Source organism: Balaenoptera acutorostrata, chromosome 3 (genome assembly GCF_949987535.1).
Source record: "Balaenoptera acutorostrata chromosome 3, mBalAcu1.1, whole genome shotgun sequence".
NCBI classification, from domain to species: Eukaryota; Metazoa; Chordata; class Mammalia; order Artiodactyla; family Balaenopteridae; genus Balaenoptera; species Balaenoptera acutorostrata.
In genome coordinates this window covers 29,614,149-29,632,298 of record NC_080066.1, presented here as the reverse complement: position 1 = coordinate 29,632,298, position 18,150 = coordinate 29,614,149, and the positions used below count along the sequence as shown (strand labels likewise).

Below are 18,150 nucleotides of genomic sequence, written 5' to 3'. Positions count from 1 at the left end.
AAAAGTTATACGAAAGAGAAACTCAAAAACTAGATAAATCAAAATGAAATTCTAAAAAATGTTCAAATAACCTACAAGAAGGCAGAAGAAAGAAACAAAATGAGAGCACAAACAGAATGAATTATGCACTATGCCCAAGTGGGATTTATTCCATGGATGCAAGGTTAGATCAATATTTGAAAATCATCAGTGTAATTGACCTTAAAAAAAAAGCCATGTGATCATATTAAGTACTGCAGAAAAAACATGGCAAAATTTAACACTCATGAAACTCTCAAAACATGAATAATAGAGGGGGACTTTCTCAATTTGATAAAATATTTACCCAAAACCTACAGCTAGCATCATACTTAATGGTGAAAACTGAATATTTTTACCTTGAGATCAGAATAACGCAAGGGTGTTTGCTATCACTTTCTAATTCAACAGAGTACTGGAATTTCTAGCCAGATCAATAAGATAAGTAAAGGAAATAAAGGCATACAGATGAGAAAGGAAGAAGTAAACTGTTCTTTTTTTACATGACATAATAGTCTACAGAGGAAATGCCAAATAGTCTACAACAAAATCTCAAACTAATAAATGAGTTCAACAAGAACGTAGGATACAAGCCCAGTACACAAAAATCAATTGTATTTTTATATACCAGCAATTAACATGTGGAGATGGAAATAAAAATAGTGTCATTTAAAATTGCTCAAAAATAAAAGTATAATCTTCAGGGTAATTTTAGAATGTACGTGTAGAAATTTTATGGGAAAACTACAAAACTGAGGAAAGAAATCAAAGACGATCTAAAACCTATATGCCGTGTTCATAGATTGGAAGTCTCAGCATAATAAAGATGCCAATTCTCTCCAAACTGGTAAACAGATTAAACACGACTCCTATCAAAATCCTATCTGGATTTTTGTAGATATGGACAAGATTATTCTAAATTTATATGGAAAGGCAAAGGAACTGAAATAGCCAAGACATTTTGAAAAAGATGTAAGTGATAGGAATCACTAATTTCAAGACAGCACAGAACAACGGAACAGAATAGGGAACCAAGAAATAATCCCATAGGAATAAAGCCAATTGATTTTCGACCAAGATGCCAAACTTTCTCAATTTAGTGTAGGATGGATAATCTTCAGCATATGGTGCTAGAATAATTGGATATCACCAGGAAAAAAAACAAAACAAAACCCAAAAAACCTTGATCTAAACTTCACATCTTATAAAAATATCGGCCCCAAAATAGCTCATAAATTTAGATGTAACCTATAAAACAAATTTTAAGAAGAAAACATAGAAAAAGTTTGGGATTTAGGACTGGTGAAAAGTTCTTAGGCATGACTCTAAAATTATGATTCTTAGAAGAAGAATAATTGATCAGTTGGACTTCATCAAAATTTAAAAGTTTTGGCAGAGTGGAGTTTGTGTGAATTATATCTCAATAAAGATTTTTAAAAATCTTTAGTTTTTTTTCTTTAAACATACAGCAATCTCACTCTTGGGCCTTCATCCAAAAGAAGTAGAAACTTAAGTTCACACAAAAGCCTGCATATTATTGTCACAGTAGCTTTATTTGCAATAGTAAGAAACTGGAAAGCACCAGAATTTTTTGCAGTAGGCGCACAGTTAAGACAACTGTACTCCATCCACACTGGAACAGCACCAGCAATCAAAAGGAGGTGGCTGTTGGCCCACATGGCAAGGGGGCGGGTCCCGTGAGTGCTAAGCTCAGAATCTCCAGAGGGCACATACTCTGTGCTTGGCATTTGTATAACATTCTACGACAGCAAAGTTGGGGGATGTATGGCTGTGGGGTGGGCTCCAGAAAAGGTGGTATACTCTACACCTTACAGAGTGAGGACCCAAAGATGCTGTCAGTAGTTGGAGAAGGAAGAAATATAAGTACATACTTAAATTACATGCACTAAAATAGATTGGGAGAAGGAGGGACCAATAAGAGCAAAAAATGAGTAGGTAATGTCCAAGACGTAAATCTGCAGTTGAAGAAGGAAAATCTCATGTGTAAATATATTTCTTAGAATCATACTAGCTGGGACTTCCCTTGTGGTCCAGTGGCTAAGACTCTGCACTCCCAATGCAGGGGGCCCGGGTTCGTTCCCTGGTCAGAGAACTAGATCCCACATGCTGCAACTAAAGATCCTGCACGTGGCAAGAAAGATCCCGCATGCTACAACTAAGACGTGGTGCAGCGGAAAAAAAAAAAAAAAAAATTAGCTAACGGTGATGTGATTATATTGGGAGGAGGAATTGATAATAGCAGGAAATGAGTAGATAACATCCAAAATGGGTAAAGGAAAATGTTTGCATTATGTGGATATTGGAATGCCGTGCAGGTATGCTGTGTAGCGGTGACCCTGACCACAGGTGTGTACTGGGAACATGGCTGGTTCCAAGCAAGAGGCGTTGTGAGTATGAAGGAAAACGGGGAGCTTACAAACTGAAATACCCCGTTTGTGTTTTTTACATTGACGAAAATGATATTATTTTAAACATATTGGGTTAGATCCTTAGAATTTCACTTGTTCTTTTTTTAATGTGGCTACTAGAAAATTTATGATTACATATGTGGCTTGCATTGGATTTCTCTCGGAGGGTATTGCTCTAGAATCTGTAGTCTGGAAAATGCAATTAGGATTGGTTCCCTCTGGGGAGTAGGCTGAGTCCGCCGAGAGTGGGCTAAGGAAGAGTTGTTCTTTATTTTAAGCCCTTCTTTGCTGTTTGATTTTTTTAAAGGATGTTAGTGAAGTTTGATAAAAAGTTACTTCTTTAATAAAGGCTGTGGTCTCTACCTTAAAACATGATAATTTATCACATTCTAATTTACATAATAAATGTTAACATAGGAAATTTGCAATGAAAAGTAATTGTCTTGTCTATTTTTCCTTCATTTCAGTTTGCTGTATCAGAAATAAAGTACTTGTTTTTCCTGCTCCTGTTTAGCTTCTTGCAGGAGTGACCAGGATATCACCTTTCAGAAGTAATGCCCACAGAAAGCGGGAGTTGTTCAACTGCTCGCCAAGCAAAACAGAAACGCAAATCTCACAGCCTTTCCATACGAAGAACTAACAGCTCAGAGCAGGAGAGGACTGGCCTGCCAAGAGACATGTTAGAGGGACAAGTGAGTGTCTGGTGAAGATGTGGATCATGTTTGCAGTGTTTCAAAAATAGCCAAATATATGCAGGTCTCCAAAGTAGAGAAAAAGTGTGGGTTACCAAAACACACAGCCTCCCTCATAAACCAGTTAAAACTGCTGTCAAGTACAACAGCTTACACAGAGACAGAATTCGGTTTCCAGGTTAATGTGTTTACAGTACTTAATAATAAATGTGGGTGTGACAGTCTGGACTAGTTTTTATTCTTTGTACAGGTGAATTGACAGTGTAGTTTTAGGTTTTCTGTCTCAGAGTCTCCAGAAGAGAAGAGAATCAGGTATAATGATCTCTTTCTATTCTCTGCAGAGTTTTTGGAATCTGATCTTTCAGTAACTTTTCTTGGCTTTATCCTGTGTTTGCTGTAGTTGAGTGTGTTCTCTGCTGTTTATTACATTATGTCTTTCTGATAATTTGATACCACCTTTGATTAAATGATCTAATATTTTATTGATAAGTTTGCTTTTACTTTTTCTAGTTCCTTTATGATGAAGAAAATGTGTTAGATTTTTAAAAGAACATTGTCGTGAAGCCTAAATAAAATACATGTTATAATAAAATAAATTATAGCTACATCTGCTATATCTTTACATAGGCCTAAGTATATACGTAAAAAAAATACATATGAACTTATAATCATTCTTTTGCAATTAGAACTAATTCATCAGCCATAATGTTAAAGGAAAATATGGCTTAAATCTGAGAAACTGGCTCATTTGCATATTGACTTTGTTAGAAGCAAGCCGGGATGTGGAGGATGTGTTTCCAGGAGGCAGCTGTGTGTGCTTGGAACCTAGCGCCGCCTTTGCTGGCATGTGGTAAATGTTCACTTAGTGTCCTCTTATGTGTTGACTGGATGAATAAATGAAATGGTTGCATTTTAACTTAAATTTGGAAATAAAATCATAGATTTAAGGAGCCTCCAAAATGGCTTTGATGTTTTTCGTGAGCTCGGATGGCCGTAGCAAAGCATCGCAGACAGGGAGATTAAACTGCAGACACTGCTTACTCCCTGTCCTGGAGGCAGAAAGCTGGAGGTCCAGGTGTGGGCAAGTTGGTCCTCCTGAGGCCTCTCTCGGGTGTGGATGCCATCTTCTCCCTGTGTCCTCACAAGGTCTCCCCTCTGTGGGTGTCTGTGTCCCGATCTCTTCTTATAAGGAATGTTTGAATCAGAGCTGTGCAGTGGAACTTCTGTGATGGAATGTTGTAGATCTGTGCTATCACATATGGGAACCAAGAGCCACATGTGGCTAGTGGGACTGAGGAATTTTAAAAATTGTAATTAACTTACTTTTAAATTTAGTCAAATGTGGCTGTTGGCTACCCCCTTGGGACAGTGCAGGTAGTCTAAGATACTTTTTTTTTTTTTTTTTAAAGGATTTTCTTATTTATTTATTTATTTATTTATTTATTTATTTATTTATTTATTTATTTTTGGCTGTGTTGGGTCTTCGGTTCGTGCGAGGGCTTTCTCCAGTTGCGGCAAGCGGGGGCCACTCTTCATCGCGGTGCGGGGACCGCTCTTCATCGCGGTGCGCGGGCCTTTCTCTATCGCGGCCCCTCCCGTCGCGGGGCACAGGCTCCAGATGCGCAGGCTCAGCAATTGTGGCTCACGGGCCCAGCTGCTCCGTGGCATGTGGGATCTTCCCAGACCAGGGCTCGAACCCGTGTCCCCTGCATTAGCAGGCAGATTCTCAACCACTGCGCCACCAGGGAAGCCCTAAGATACTTTTAAGTTGTTAGATTTACTTAGATTTCCAGCAGTGACAATTCCACAGCTGTCTCTGCTGGCATCTTCTGGGGGTAACACCATGTTCTCAGGGCCTTCTGCGCTGTCCCCGTTGTGATGTAGAGCCAGCAGGTAGTTGCATCTTGGGGTAACCCTTTATGAGGGTCATTCAGAACCCTGCGGGCAGGTTGGTGCCTGCTGGTGGATGAGCTCCCTTGCGGGCTGGTGGGGGTGCTCTGCCCGGTTCCGTGGCAGCAGGACGGCGGTGACGGCGTTGGGCATGGGCACTTGGCATGGTAGGCGTGGGGCGGACCTCAGGTGTGAGAGGCCAATGATCAGGGCATCTGAGTGGAGCCACAGGTCATTACCCTAGACAGGGTTGCAGTCAGGCTGTCAGTTGTTGGGGAGTCTTTATGGGAATTTTGTGTCTTGGATTCACGAGTCAGAAGCATTGGAGGCACTGGTGCTTGACTCAGAGGTGGGAGGCCCCTGTCTACACCGGGAAGCACCAACTGAGGCCGGGAAAGGGGCCTCCTGCCTCCTCTTCCACGTCGGCTGTGACAAAACACAGATTCTTTTAGAACTTTACTGAATCGTAGCTTTTGTGTCATGAGTTTTCTCAAATGATACCAGAAGTTCAGCACCTCTCACTTGGGGGTGGGGCGCCTGTGATTGCAGCTCGGAGGTCAGACTGTTGGGAAGCTCGGAGGCAACCACAGAGCTGGGCTGTGCTCCGCTTGCCTTTGGTGGAGAAGTTCCCCTTTCACTACACGTCTCCTTGATTGTCTTTATTTTATCAAGTGAAGTTAATGCTGACATTGTCTCCCTTTATGATTACACTTACATGAAGCTGCATTTACCATTCTAAATAAAGGTAACGTTTCAGTTGCTGAATAATGACCTTAACGTTAAATACTGTGAGTGTAGGTGAGTAGGAATTGATACACGGAAGAGGAGATTGACCTTGGGAGGGGCCAGAAAGGCTCAACCGGTGCTGGTGCCGCCCCCTCGAGGAGGGCTAAGTGGATGAGGGGTGTGGGAGAACGGGTGGGGAGGCCACAGGCTGGTGGACAGGGTGTCAGACATTAATTGTGATGGTTTATTTTGCGTTCTTTGTTATTTTAAGATGTCATTTTTTTTTCATGATTTTCATTGGTATTTTAGAAGGGTGTTGAGAGAGGCTTATCACCAATTCTGCCAGATTGCATTTTTAAACAAGTGGCGTCACATCTTGAAGTAGCTTGTAAAGTTGACTTTCATGTTCTGTGATTGTTTCAAAACATGTTGCTAAATGTTGGTATCATTACAGATCATTTTGCCTAAAATGCCTGTCTTCCTAAGAAGTTAATCTGAGAAAGGATTTAATAAACATGTCTTTTTTTTTGTATTTGCAACTCATTAAACATCAAAAAGTTTATGCTGCATATAAATTTGAAAACTCACTTGGAAAATTACACTGACATCAGTTAACCATTGAAACATTATTTTAGAAATATCTTTTAAGAATTTTGTTTGAAAATAACTCTTAAGTGGTAGGGTGGGGCACATACAAAATATTGTCTAGGCCGCACCCTGAAGAGGTTGGAGTGGAATATAGCCTCTGTCAGTACCAGCAGTGCCTGGAAAGTGAGTGCCTGAGAACACAGTTGGTGCCTAGGACACCGGGCCAAGGAAGCTGCTGCTGCTGCCTTTGACTTCCCGCCTGGTGGGAGCAGCGCGCTGGCGGTGGGCAGAGCACCTGCGAAGGCCTGGGAGCTTCCACGTGGGTGTTTTCATTTAGCCGATACACGTTTTGCTCTTACAGCTGAGAGTTCTTTTCCCTGCTTACAACAATCTTCTAGGTATTGAGTAGAGTTACAGGAAATGATCCAGTTTATTTTGCTTGAAGCACAGTGAACATGAGGACTATAAGGTACATCTTCTATTAGTAAGCAGCTTATTAAAATTAATTTATAATACCATATGCTAGAGCTTAAAGGATGTTTATAACTTCATTTTCTACAAATTTGGGTGTTTTTGAATAAGGTATGCTTGTTTCTTTCCTTGTGAAAGGAAGTTACATGTTTGAAGACGTGCTTGGTCTTAAATCTCATGCCATCCTGGGTAGCCATTTATACAATTTGATTTTAGTTTCATCTGTAGAAATTTGAAACTTTAAGTTCTTTGAGTGTTTATGTATAAGAAATAAAATATGTAAAGATGTAAAATAAGAGTTTAAATAATTCACTTTGGAAAAATTATATTAGTGCTTGGTGTCAGAGTTTCTCGTTCACTCATTCGTTCATTTTAAGCAGAATCTTCTTTTTCTGCAGGATTCTAAACTGCCTTCCTCGGTTCGCAGTACTCTTTTGGAACTGTTTGGTCAAATAGAAAGAGAATTTGAAAACCTTTATATTGAAAACTTAGAATGTGAGTATCTCTCTTATTTTAAATACTTTTATAACTTTTCACTTCTCCATACAAATATTTGAGAGTTTAATTTGTGGGTAGACATTCACCTTTGTATCCCTTTTCTGTTCTGCTTTGACAAACTTTAAGGGCTCAGGATGGCACACGTTTATTATCTGCCTGCTCTGTACACTCAAGTCAGGGTGTTGGCAGAGCTGTGCTCCTTCTAGAGCATGAGGAGGAGTGTGTCTCCTGCTGGTTTGGGTTGTGATCTCAGTTCCCTGTGGTGTGAGGACAGAGGCCCCCATCTTGCTGGCATTCCCCCGGTCCTTGGCTCGATGGCCTTCCTTCCTCTTTATCTTCAAAGCCATCAGTGGCAGGCAGCGTCCTCCTTGTTCATCTCTGACTCACTCCTAGGGACACGTGGGAAGGATGGGCCGCCTGGGTCACACAGCATCATCTCCCATCAGAGGTCCTTCACCTCAGTCACACCTGCAGGGCACCTTTGCCACCAGGTCATGTGTTCACAGGTTATCTTTGGGGCAGGCAGTATTCTGCTGACCACACCTGGCAATCTGAATTATGATTTTACGAAGAACGAATGCATCTTATAACTTTTCCTACACAAAGTATACTATAAATTAAGAAAACAATTCATTTCTTTAAAATATACTGTGTTTAGAGAATTTCCTAAAATGTGTGTATTACCTGTTTGACTTATTAAAGGTAAATCAAAAGAATTTTTAATTAGCTTGGCTTTAGTTTTTTTTTTTTTTAATTTTAGAAACAATGCATTCATTTGCTTAAAGAGTCAAGCAGTGTAAGAAGGAAAGATCTAACTTTACCCCCTGCCTGTAGGCCCATCCCACACTGCAAAGGAAAACACTTTCTGCATATTTTGCTTTTAGTTCTTCTCATGATAATTTTTGTTTTGTTTTGGACTTTATCCTCTTTTTTTAAATGTCTGTTAAGTTTTAAGGACATACTTTCCAACTTTCCAGCCTTAACACTTAAGCAGTGATTTTGATACAGAGACTTCCACTTTCTCTGAATCCAAGGATGCTGCCCGGATGCTAGTTTAGAGTTGGATAGGTTGGGAAGTCCCTGGCACGTCTGATCCGTTACCTGTGTCATTCACCATAGCAGTGTTTTTATTTATTTATTTTTTTAACAGAAATTAGTGAAGATTTTCACATTTATTTATTTATTTATTTATTTATTTATTTATGGCTGTGTTGGGTCTTCGTTTCTGTGCGAGGGCTTTCTCTAGTTGCGGCAAGTGGGGGCCGCTCTTCATCGCAGTGCGCGGGCCTCTCATTATCGCGGCCTCTCTTGTTGCGGAGCACAGGCTCCAGATGCGCAGGCTCAGTAATTGTGGCTCACGGACCCAGTTGCTCCGCGGCATGTGGGATCTTCCCAGACCAGGGCTCGAACCCGTGTCCCCTGCATTGGCAGGCAGATTCTCAACCGCTGCGCCACCAGGGAAGCCCACCATAGCAGTTTTTGATGAAAGGTTTTTCTAATTGCTTTTGCCTGGAAATGATTTTCCCCACGCAGCTCTCCTTCCCTTCTGCACGTCGTCCTGTCCTGGCAGCCAGATCATCAAATCCTAAGAGGAGGGACAGGGAATTTTCTCTATGTGTCTCTGGAGCTGGTAGCCAGGCATCCACGGCCACAATTATGAAAGCAGAGGTCAGAAAGGCAGGGTCTGTCTGTGGGCTGCCTTGGCTTCTTGGTCTTGATAATTTTTGTAAATTTAAATAATCTTCTATTTTAGCCATGTCAGCCTTAGGCCACATGCATTCATGCTTCACTGTCAAGCGTTGGGAAATGAACCTGTCTTTCTTTACCCTCTCACTGTTCCATTATCTTCAGTTTTTGTTATTTTTTTTTTAATAATTTTTTAAAATTTATTTATTTATTTATTTACTTTTGGCTGCGTTGGGTCTTCGTTGCTGTGTGTAGGCTTTCTCTAGTTGCGGTGAGCGGGGGCTACTCTTCGTTGTGGTGCGTGGGCTTCTCATTGCAGTGGCTTCTCTTGTTGTGGAGCGCGGACTCTAGGCTTGCGGGCTTCAGTAGTTGTGGCACATGGGCTCTAGAGCGCAGGCTCAGTAGTTGTGGTGTACAGGCTTAGTTGCTCCGTGACATGTGGGATCTTCCCGGACCAGGGCTCGAACCCGTGTCCCGTGCATTGACAGGCGGATTCTTAACCACTGCGCCACCAGGAAAGTCCAGCTTTTGTTATTTTTATAGGGCTTATGTTTATAAAATTTATATTATGCAAATGTAACCATAATCAGGATTTTCATGTTTTTTAAGTTGTTTCCAAAAATTGAATACTAATAAACAGCATTTGCACTGTTAAAATATTTTTCACTCTGGAAGTAATTGGTGTGAATCAGTGGTGAAGACAGTGTAATCCTGTGTCATTTAAACTTTGCTGTTGGAAAATTTAGTGTTTTAATATTGGGTTCTCTTATAAGTCCACCTTGAAAATTTACAGAGTGAGTAATTATTCCAGCTTTTTATCAAATAAAAATTAGGTACCGTGTACTGCATCTGATTTTTAAGGGTTTGTTATGAGAGTTGTAGCAACCCAGGTATTACTGAATTTCCATTGTGATCTAAGGCCTTATGTTTTATGAGTTGATGCAGTTTGTTCAAGAAAAACTATAGGGTTACAAACGACTAATGCTGGAGGTACTTGGAGTTTACATTGTCAGTTGCTTAACGGTTTTAGTGGCTTCCTGCTGCTTGTGAACATGTCCAAATGGTCAGGCTGGATCTGTTCCGAGCCTTTTTGCCCTCGGCCTTCCTTCCACACCACCCTCCCCACCCTCCCTGTAGCCTCCGCACACCGTGGGCAGCCTGGGCGGCGGCAGGCACAGAGCCCGAGTGCTGGCTGCATGCGTGGCTCATGGAATCTCAGTTCCCTGACCAGGGATTGAACTGGGCCCTGACAGTGAGAGTGCCAAGTCCTAACCACTGGACCGCCAGGGAACTCCCAAATGTTAATTTTTGTTTCTTTTTTTTTTTTTTCCCCCCTTGAATTTTTAATCTTTGAGGTATATAATCCTCACTGTGCTCTGTGGTGCCAGGCAGCAATAGTAAGGTTTTGTTATTGTATGTTTTTTCCTCCAATTTCAGTGTTCTCAGCTAGACTGTAAGTGTTTCATTGAGTTTTGGACAGTGTCAGAATAACATTTTTAAGTGCATTGAATAAAGTACAAAGGACACAAACTATATTGAAATCCAAGAGCCCTGCTTGAGGACGCGATAGCACAAGGTCTTTCTGGTGTGGGAAGTGTAGTGGGATTTTTAATTTTGGAATGATGTCTTGAGTTTTTTGGAACTCTGTAAATGTGACCTTGTTTACTGGGATATCATTCCTGTGTTTGTTTAGACAGTAGTAATGTATAACATTCTTATGTGCTCACTTTTGGATTTGGTGAATATACATCAAAAGTACATGTTTTACTTTTCAGTGCGCAGAGAAATTGAGACTCTTAATGACCGTTTAGCTGCCGAAGGACAAGCAATCGATGGGGCAGAGCTGAGTAAGGGCCAACTCAAAACCAAAGGTAAGGCTGCCTTCCCGCAGGGCTCACCCTACACGTTACGCTCGGAGGGAGTTTGGAATTTAGTGGAGGACAGGACTCACTTCCTTTCTGCAGTCATCAGGACTTGGAATAACGTAATTCGGGTGTGGGTGTAGAAGGAAGAGGAGGTTTCGGGAAGCCCCGTGTCCCACGCCCCTGGCTTGCATTGTCCTCCTGTGTGGAACAGAAGGTGGGGCGAGCTGTCTCCCTGTCCCAGCTCTGACGTTCATGGTGCTTTGGTTGTGTGATTGTCTTGACAGTTGGTTCTGTGTCTCTGCAGCCAGTCACAGCACCAGCCAGCTTTCTCAGAAACTGAAGACCACCTACAAGGCCTCCACCAGCAAGGTACTTGTGGCTCTCAGCCTGTCACGTGTATGTAGGGTGTGCACATATGTGCGATAGAGAAGCCTAATTTTTAAAAGGAGTATTGTCGATGTTAAGTGGCCACAGTGCATAGACACCTGGATGTTACCTGTGTTACTGCGGCTGATACATTATGTGTTTTTTTTGGTTTATGGTTTTTTTTGTGGGAAAGTACATTTTGTATTGTTATTTGGCTTGATATGGAGATTCTGAATTTGGAGAAGCTAATAAATGGGTATAAAGCAGTGGAAGTTACGTTCTGAGCTATAGTTATATTTTAGTTCACCTCTTCTTTAATTTTCTAAGTATGATCAAGAAGTGAAGGTCTGTGTCCAAGGCAAATAGAGATATTTGTCATATTTTGCTTTTTTAAAAATTATCTTCTTCTGACCTTCTTAAAGTGGCAAAGATTTAATTATTGGAATTAATTTATCTATGGGGGAGTACTGTTATGAAGTAATATTTTGAGGTAATTTTGTGTGCATCACCACTTTGGAGTATTTGGAATAAACAAAAGATAAATTAATTAGCTAACCTTAATGAGTGTACATTACTTTTGCTAAACCTTAGAAAAAAGTTGAAATTTGTGGTGAGTCTGCTGTGAAGGCTGTAGTTAATGTTAGCTTTTTACTTTTCCAATTTGCTCTCTTCAGCTTAAAGTTACTTATTATGATATCCACAGCGAGATGAACTGCAATTCAAGGAGCAGCTTCAGTCTTACGCTATTTCTGCTTATTTGAAAGTCTTTGGTAATTTTTTGTTTTTTAAAAATCTGAATATTGCTGACATTTTTTTGTTTCCTTTGATTACTCTAGAGTGTAAGTGGCTAATTAAAATTTTTTTGTTCTGTATTATCTAGCTTACACTTAGTAGTTTTGCAGTTTTTAATAAGTTAACATTAAACTACTTCTTTAAAATGTCAAGTGGGGTTATGTTCTTCCTTATCTAACTTCTTGTTATATTGTTTTGAATTATATTGTTTATTCCAGTTCATGTATACAGTGTATGGTCTTAGAATTCCAAAACTTCGTGATCATTCCTCTTTTTTTTTTTTTTTAATTTTATTTATTTGTGGGTGTGTTGGGTCTTCGTTGTGGTGCTCGGGCTTCTTATTGTGGTGGCTTCTCTTGTTGAGGAGCACGGGCTCTAGGCATGCAGGCTTCCATAGTTGCAGCATGTGGGCTCAGTAGTTGTGACTCACAGGCTCTAGAGCACAGGCTCAGTAGTTGTGGCACACAGACTTAGTTGCTCTGTGGCAGGTGGGATCTTCCTGGACTAGGGATTGAACCCGTGTCCCCTGCGTTGGCAGGCGGATTCTTAACCACTCCGCCACCAGGGAAGTCCCTGTGATAATTTCTGAAGTAGAGGAAGAAAGGATTATATAGAGCTACCCCTTACCATGAGTAGTAAAACTTAAGAATTGGGCAAAGGTAAAAATATGTACAATAATTGCTTTAAAAGAATGTGTTAGACATATTTAAAGCCCCAGTCATTTTAGAGACTAAAAATTCATCTGGATTAGAAGAAACCATCTTCATAGCACTGTGCACCCACCTTAAAGAGTGAAGGTGAACATGGAGACCAGGCGTGTTCTGCCCTGGCCACAGCGTGGGTTCTCATGGTGGAGCCGGGCAGGCTTCTCACTCCCCTGCAGACCCACCCTTCCTGGGGGCCTGGGACGCAGCTCTAAGGCCTGTTGGGGCAGCGCCACATTCTAACCGGCAAACCGCTTTACAGGAACTTGTGAAATTGTTCACACAGGTTTTTATAGAGATAAGTATCTTTTGCTGTGAAAAAGCCTGTTTTGGGTTTTTAGAGCACTTTAAATTGTATCTCAGTACAGAATAATTCGGAAGCATCCTTCTGCTTTTCCATCACAAATGTTCCCTGGGAGTAATTCAGTCTGTCCTGTGGGCCTCTTTGCAGTTGTGACTGAGTCCACATTTTTAAAGTAGTTCATAGGTGGTCAGAGTGTGACGGACACCTGGAAGCAGCACCTGAGACCGTTTGCTCAGTATCATCAACTGCATGCCCTCTCCCCATACTCCTCTGGAAATGCAGTTGGCACGAGTCTTGGCCGTGACCCCAGTTTCTGCTGGTCGAGTTGAGGCGGTTCGTGTCTCGTAACAGTGCTGTCTGGGAAGCTTCCCACTGCTCACCGTGCGCTTTGCCCCCGCCCCTCCTAAAGGCGTCTGAGGGGCACCGGAGGCACAAAAGCACTTTTCCTTGTGGAGGGACTGCGTTGTCGGGTTGGGTGGGATATGAGCTTTCAGAAGGAAGAGGAAGGTGAGGGTGTGAGGTTGAGCAAGGCCTTCTTTCTTTTGGAAGCTCATATTGTATCCTGCCCTCCTTTTAAATTTAAACCCAGTCAGTGGAGCCTGTTTATTTAACTGGTGGAAGAGTGGGTCTCTCCATTGTTCATCTGTTTTAGCCTTTCACAGTATCAGGAATCATTTGAGGGCTCATCCTGAGGTGGTGGAACAGTGGATTGTGTTTTAAACCTTTATACTAAAAATAAATTTAGATACATTTTTAGGGCTTTGCTAATAAATCAGTGTTTAAAACAGCTCTGTAATACCACCCATTTTTCTTTTTCACTTGATTTTACGGTTTCAGTATTCTGATTAATTTACATTATTCTAATTTAATTAAAAGCTGAAAAGCCATCTTTTATCTTAGACAATTTAGAAACCAAACTCTTTGTTTTTAATTAGCATCTTTCTCGTGCACTTATAAAAGGAAGTGAGAATTATTTGCTGTTTGTGTCATACAGGAGCAGAGCGACAGCCCTTTCCTAGTGCAGGGCCGGTGCCGAGCCTGTGCTTAGTAACCTCATTTGTTACAAGTGTTGTCTTTTGATTCCTCCCCTACCTTGGACTCTTTTCCTCCTGATAATATGTGGTTGGTATGAATTACCAAAAATAAAAGAGCACAAGTTCCCAAATAATAAGAATAAGGTTTGGGGTATATCTTCCTAACTTTTTCGTGTCCTGCTACATCTTTTTTTTTTTTTTTTTTTGAAAATTTGGAAATTTTGTCTGATGGTTTGGATTTGTGGGGAGGACATGTAAGGTACACAGGTAGGCAAGCATTGGAAGTGGGGGGATCGTGGGGTTCTTCCGAGGCCTTCGTAAGGACTTCCTTCCTGCTATGTGAGATCCAGCTGCACCTATGTTGTGTTGCTGTAACATTTACAATTTTCCATTCAGTGATTTATGCATCTTCAAGACATGCTGTCTTATTTTTTTTAAACTTAAACACATTTGCTCAGTAAATTCCCATCACAATTTCAGATCGTCTCCAGCTTCAAGACCACCACATCCAGGGCAGTGTGCCAGCTCGTGAAGGAGTACATCGGCCACAGGGATGGCATCTGGGACGTCAGTGTGGCGCGGACGCAGCCTGTGGTGCTGGGGACCGCGTCTGCCGGTGAGTCCACACCAGCCTCACTGCTGGCGGGCGTGGCCTGCCCTGGAAGCGGAAGTGGCTGAGCGGCGTTGAAACCTAAGCATGTAGAGGAGTCCGCCGTCAGGAGCCCCAGGGTGGCGTTAGAGAGACCCCCCTTTCTCCTCACTGGAGAGGAGATGCTTTTGAGAGCTAGTTAAGGTGCGTAATCTAATAACCCTTCAGAAAAAAATTCCTAAAATTAAAAACGTGCTCACTTGTGGAAAACGACTGCCAGCCTGTGAAAAGTTACTCACTAGCTCCTACCTTTTATAGTGGAAAGAGGAAATGCTAACATCATTAGAATGATGAAGAAAGTTCTTTTTTTTGTTTAAGACTGTGTTCATATGTGAGCACCCCAGATTGTTTTGGAAATTACAGTTTAAGAAAAGAATACAGAGACCCTTTTCTGATATTTCTGAAATCTCACTTGGATAATCGGCATTTTGTTTCGGGTTTCCCTTATTAAGTCTCCTTTTTATCTTCTTATTACTGTGCCCAGAGAGGAGAGGTCCAAAGAGCATGTATTATCTCAAATAATTTGTAAATGGATTTGGATGCTACTTGCATTTGAATATAGCTTGATATTCTGAAAAGTCTTAATATTTCAACAAAATAACGAGCCCTTGACTCAAGTGACTCCTGTGTCCCAAGTCCCCAGCCTGGTGCTGGCAGTGCACAGCGCCTAGGCATTCAGGTCTCTAGGTTCCCCCTGCCGGTTCTGTGGCCTCGGACGGGTCACCGGCCCCCTATCCTCTCGGATCAGTTGGATCACAGAGGAGATTGAGCACAGTTGCACGAGGTACTGGTGGTGATGTAACTTCTCAGTTTTAGAATTTTTATCTTCCTCTTTTATTAAAAAGACCATAAAATCAGCAGCTCACTCATGTTCGTTTCGATCTTGCAGATCACACGGCTCTGCTGTGGAGCATCGAGACGGGGCGGAGCCTCGCCAAGTACACGGGCCACGTGGGGTCAGGTGAGCAGTGGGACCACGGGGCGTCCTCTCAGAGGGAGGGCCGGGCCTCTGCCTCTGACTGTGTGAGCTTCACGAAGGGGCAGCTCAGCTCCCTGAACAGCGTCGTCCCGAGGGCGGCGTAGAAAGCTAGCCACCCGTGCACACTTTGGAGCTGGAACATGTGCACTAGCATCACGAACTGTGTTCCATTGGGAGGGTCCTCGGGTGCAGAGGTGCTTTGTGTGTCAGCCCCTGGGATCCTGGTGGGTGTGGATGCAGGGCTTTTTCCTGCGGGCACCGGTGGGCAGATGTCACTCTTCCTCCCAGTGCCCCGGGTCCAGGCCATGTGTCACGCTGCCCCCGGCTCACTCACCCCTCACCCCTGCAGACAGGCTTGGCGGTGGTGTCCACCCTCCACCTCCAGGGTTAGGTGTGTCCCCCACAGACTTGGGTGAAACCCCTTCCTCTGCGTGTCTTCTGGCCTCTTGGTGGAGGGAGTACCTGCTGTCCCGTCAGGGCCGTGGCCAGGCTCCTCTTCCTCTTAGGGCACCTGCTCTCGTCTGTCCCTGTCGCCTCAGCGTGAGAGCCAGCTCCTACCTTCCCACATGGAACATGTCCGTCCCCCCCCCCAACACACACACATACACTCCTGCCTTGTCTGCCGTCCCCTCCAGCTGGGACCCACTGTCTTCCCCCAGGTCTGTGTCTGGGTGGCTGCTGCTGCCTGCAGTGGATGTGACAGGCTAAATAGACAACCTAAAAATTAAAGTGTTTTAGCCAGCCTGTATAAAAAATTCACACCTGTCTCCTGCTCATCCCTCCTCACTCCTCATTTTCACTTCTCAAAAGGCAACCACTTTTAACAGTTTTAAATAGTTTGCTTTTTTCTTCCATTTAAAAAAATAGTCTATCTTATTATTTCTTAATTTTGGAGTTTTCTACAAGGAAGTGACTATTATTAAGGAGAAGGAGATTGGCTCGCTTCCTCCCTCCATCCCTCTGTGCTCCTTGTCATTGTGAAATGGTTACAGCTCGACTTCCATTTAAATGGATGTTCAGGTTTTACCTAATTGTGGCTGCATCCATATAGTTCACAGCTCCCAAGCACGTACCTTACTTGCAATCCCCAGTTTGGCTTCCTCTGAAGGGAATAGTGGCCTTTTATTTTGGCCTTGTTCTGTGCAGATCTGCCTGACGTGTGGCATTCCCTGAATGTCTGTGTTCCTTTGCTGTCACTCTGGCCCCTCCCTGAAGCCTCCCCTCCCTCTGACAGTTGGTACCCAGGACTGGAGCACAGATGCCTGCAGTCTACCTCCTGTGTCCTCCTGGGCTTTCTCGCCACCTCTGTCCTCTGTTACCTCCTGTCTTCTGGACCCTGTTCTTTCTCTTTCTCCAGGGAAGCCTATCTTTCAGTAGCTTCCTTCTTAAAGGGTCTTACAGGAAAAATTTTGAGACTGTAAAATGCTTGAAGAATGTATTTTACCTTTACACTTGATGGGTAGTTTGGCTGAGTATAGTCTTCTATGTAGGAAGTACTTTTCTTTGAAAGTTGAAGGTAGTGCTCTGCTGACGTGTTTTGGTTTTTTTTTGCTTTTTAAAAATTTTTTTATCTATTCTAAATTTATTTATTTATTTATTTATTTATTTATTTATTTATTTTTGGCTGTGTTGGGTCTTTGTTGATGCGCGCGGGCTTTCTCTAGTTGCGGTGAGCAGGGGCTTCTCTTGTGGTGCTTGGGATCTAGGTATGTGGGCTTCAGTAGTTGTGGCATGTGGGCTCAGTAGTTGTGGCACGTGGGCTTAGTTGCTCCATGGCATGTGGGATTTTCCCAGACCAGGGATTGAACCTGTGTCCCCTGCATTGGCAGGCAGATTCTTAACGACTGCGCCACCAGGGAAGTCCCTGACTTGTTTTTTTCATAGCTTTCAGGATTGATATTAAAAGTCTAATAATGCTCTTTTGAATCTTGGTCCTTCATAGGTAGTTGGATATTTGTCTCTTGAAGACTTTAGGATTTTTCTTTTAGGTCTTCTTAAAAAAGCATTGTGTTGGACATTTGTGGGACTTGGCAGTCTAGAATGTACCCCCATGTCCACTCAGTCACCTGCCATCGCCCCCATGTCCACTCAGGTGCCATCACCCCTGTGTCCTGTTGGCCCCCTGTGGTCACCCGTGTGTTTGCACCCTGGTGTTTCCCGGGTGCCTCTTCTCACTGTCTTCCGTCTCTGTTGCTGTGAGTTTGTGCCTGTTTCTTTCTGGACTTGTGCACTTAGAGGAGTCTGAGGAGAGAGCAGAGCACAGGCTGCTTTGGGCACTGTCTTTGTCATGTTTACGCCCTGCTTTTGCCTTTTCCACCTGGTGGTGCTGATTGTGTGACTGAGTTACTGTAATGGAGGGGAGTGTGGAGCCCTGGGGTTTTTAATCAGCGCAGCTCCCTGCAGGTGGGTTGACGTGCCTGGCGCCTGCCTCCTGCCTCCTTCCTCTTGGGTCCTCTGAG

The 18,150-nt window shown here is 42.8% G+C and overlaps 1 protein-coding gene across 3 annotated transcripts in view; it reads left to right on the top strand.

Annotated features, from left to right (window-relative positions):
* Window positions 1-18,150, top strand: part of WDR37 (WD repeat domain 37) — a 55,997-nt gene that overhangs the window by 7,914 nt on the left and 29,933 nt on the right. For all 3 annotated transcript variants that reach the window (XM_007167467.3, XM_057542321.1, XM_057542320.1), the window contains exons 2-7: window positions 2,962-3,139; window positions 7,213-7,309; window positions 10,774-10,869; window positions 11,168-11,232; window positions 14,544-14,679; window positions 15,602-15,673. In XM_007167467.3, the coding sequence (XP_007167529.1) occupies window positions 3,002-3,139; window positions 7,213-7,309; window positions 10,774-10,869; window positions 11,168-11,232; window positions 14,544-14,679; window positions 15,602-15,673 (604 nt within the window). In that variant the 5' untranslated portion in view covers window positions 2,962-3,001. The remainder of the gene's footprint in view (window positions 1-2,961; window positions 3,140-7,212; window positions 7,310-10,773; window positions 10,870-11,167; window positions 11,233-14,543; window positions 14,680-15,601; window positions 15,674-18,150) is intronic.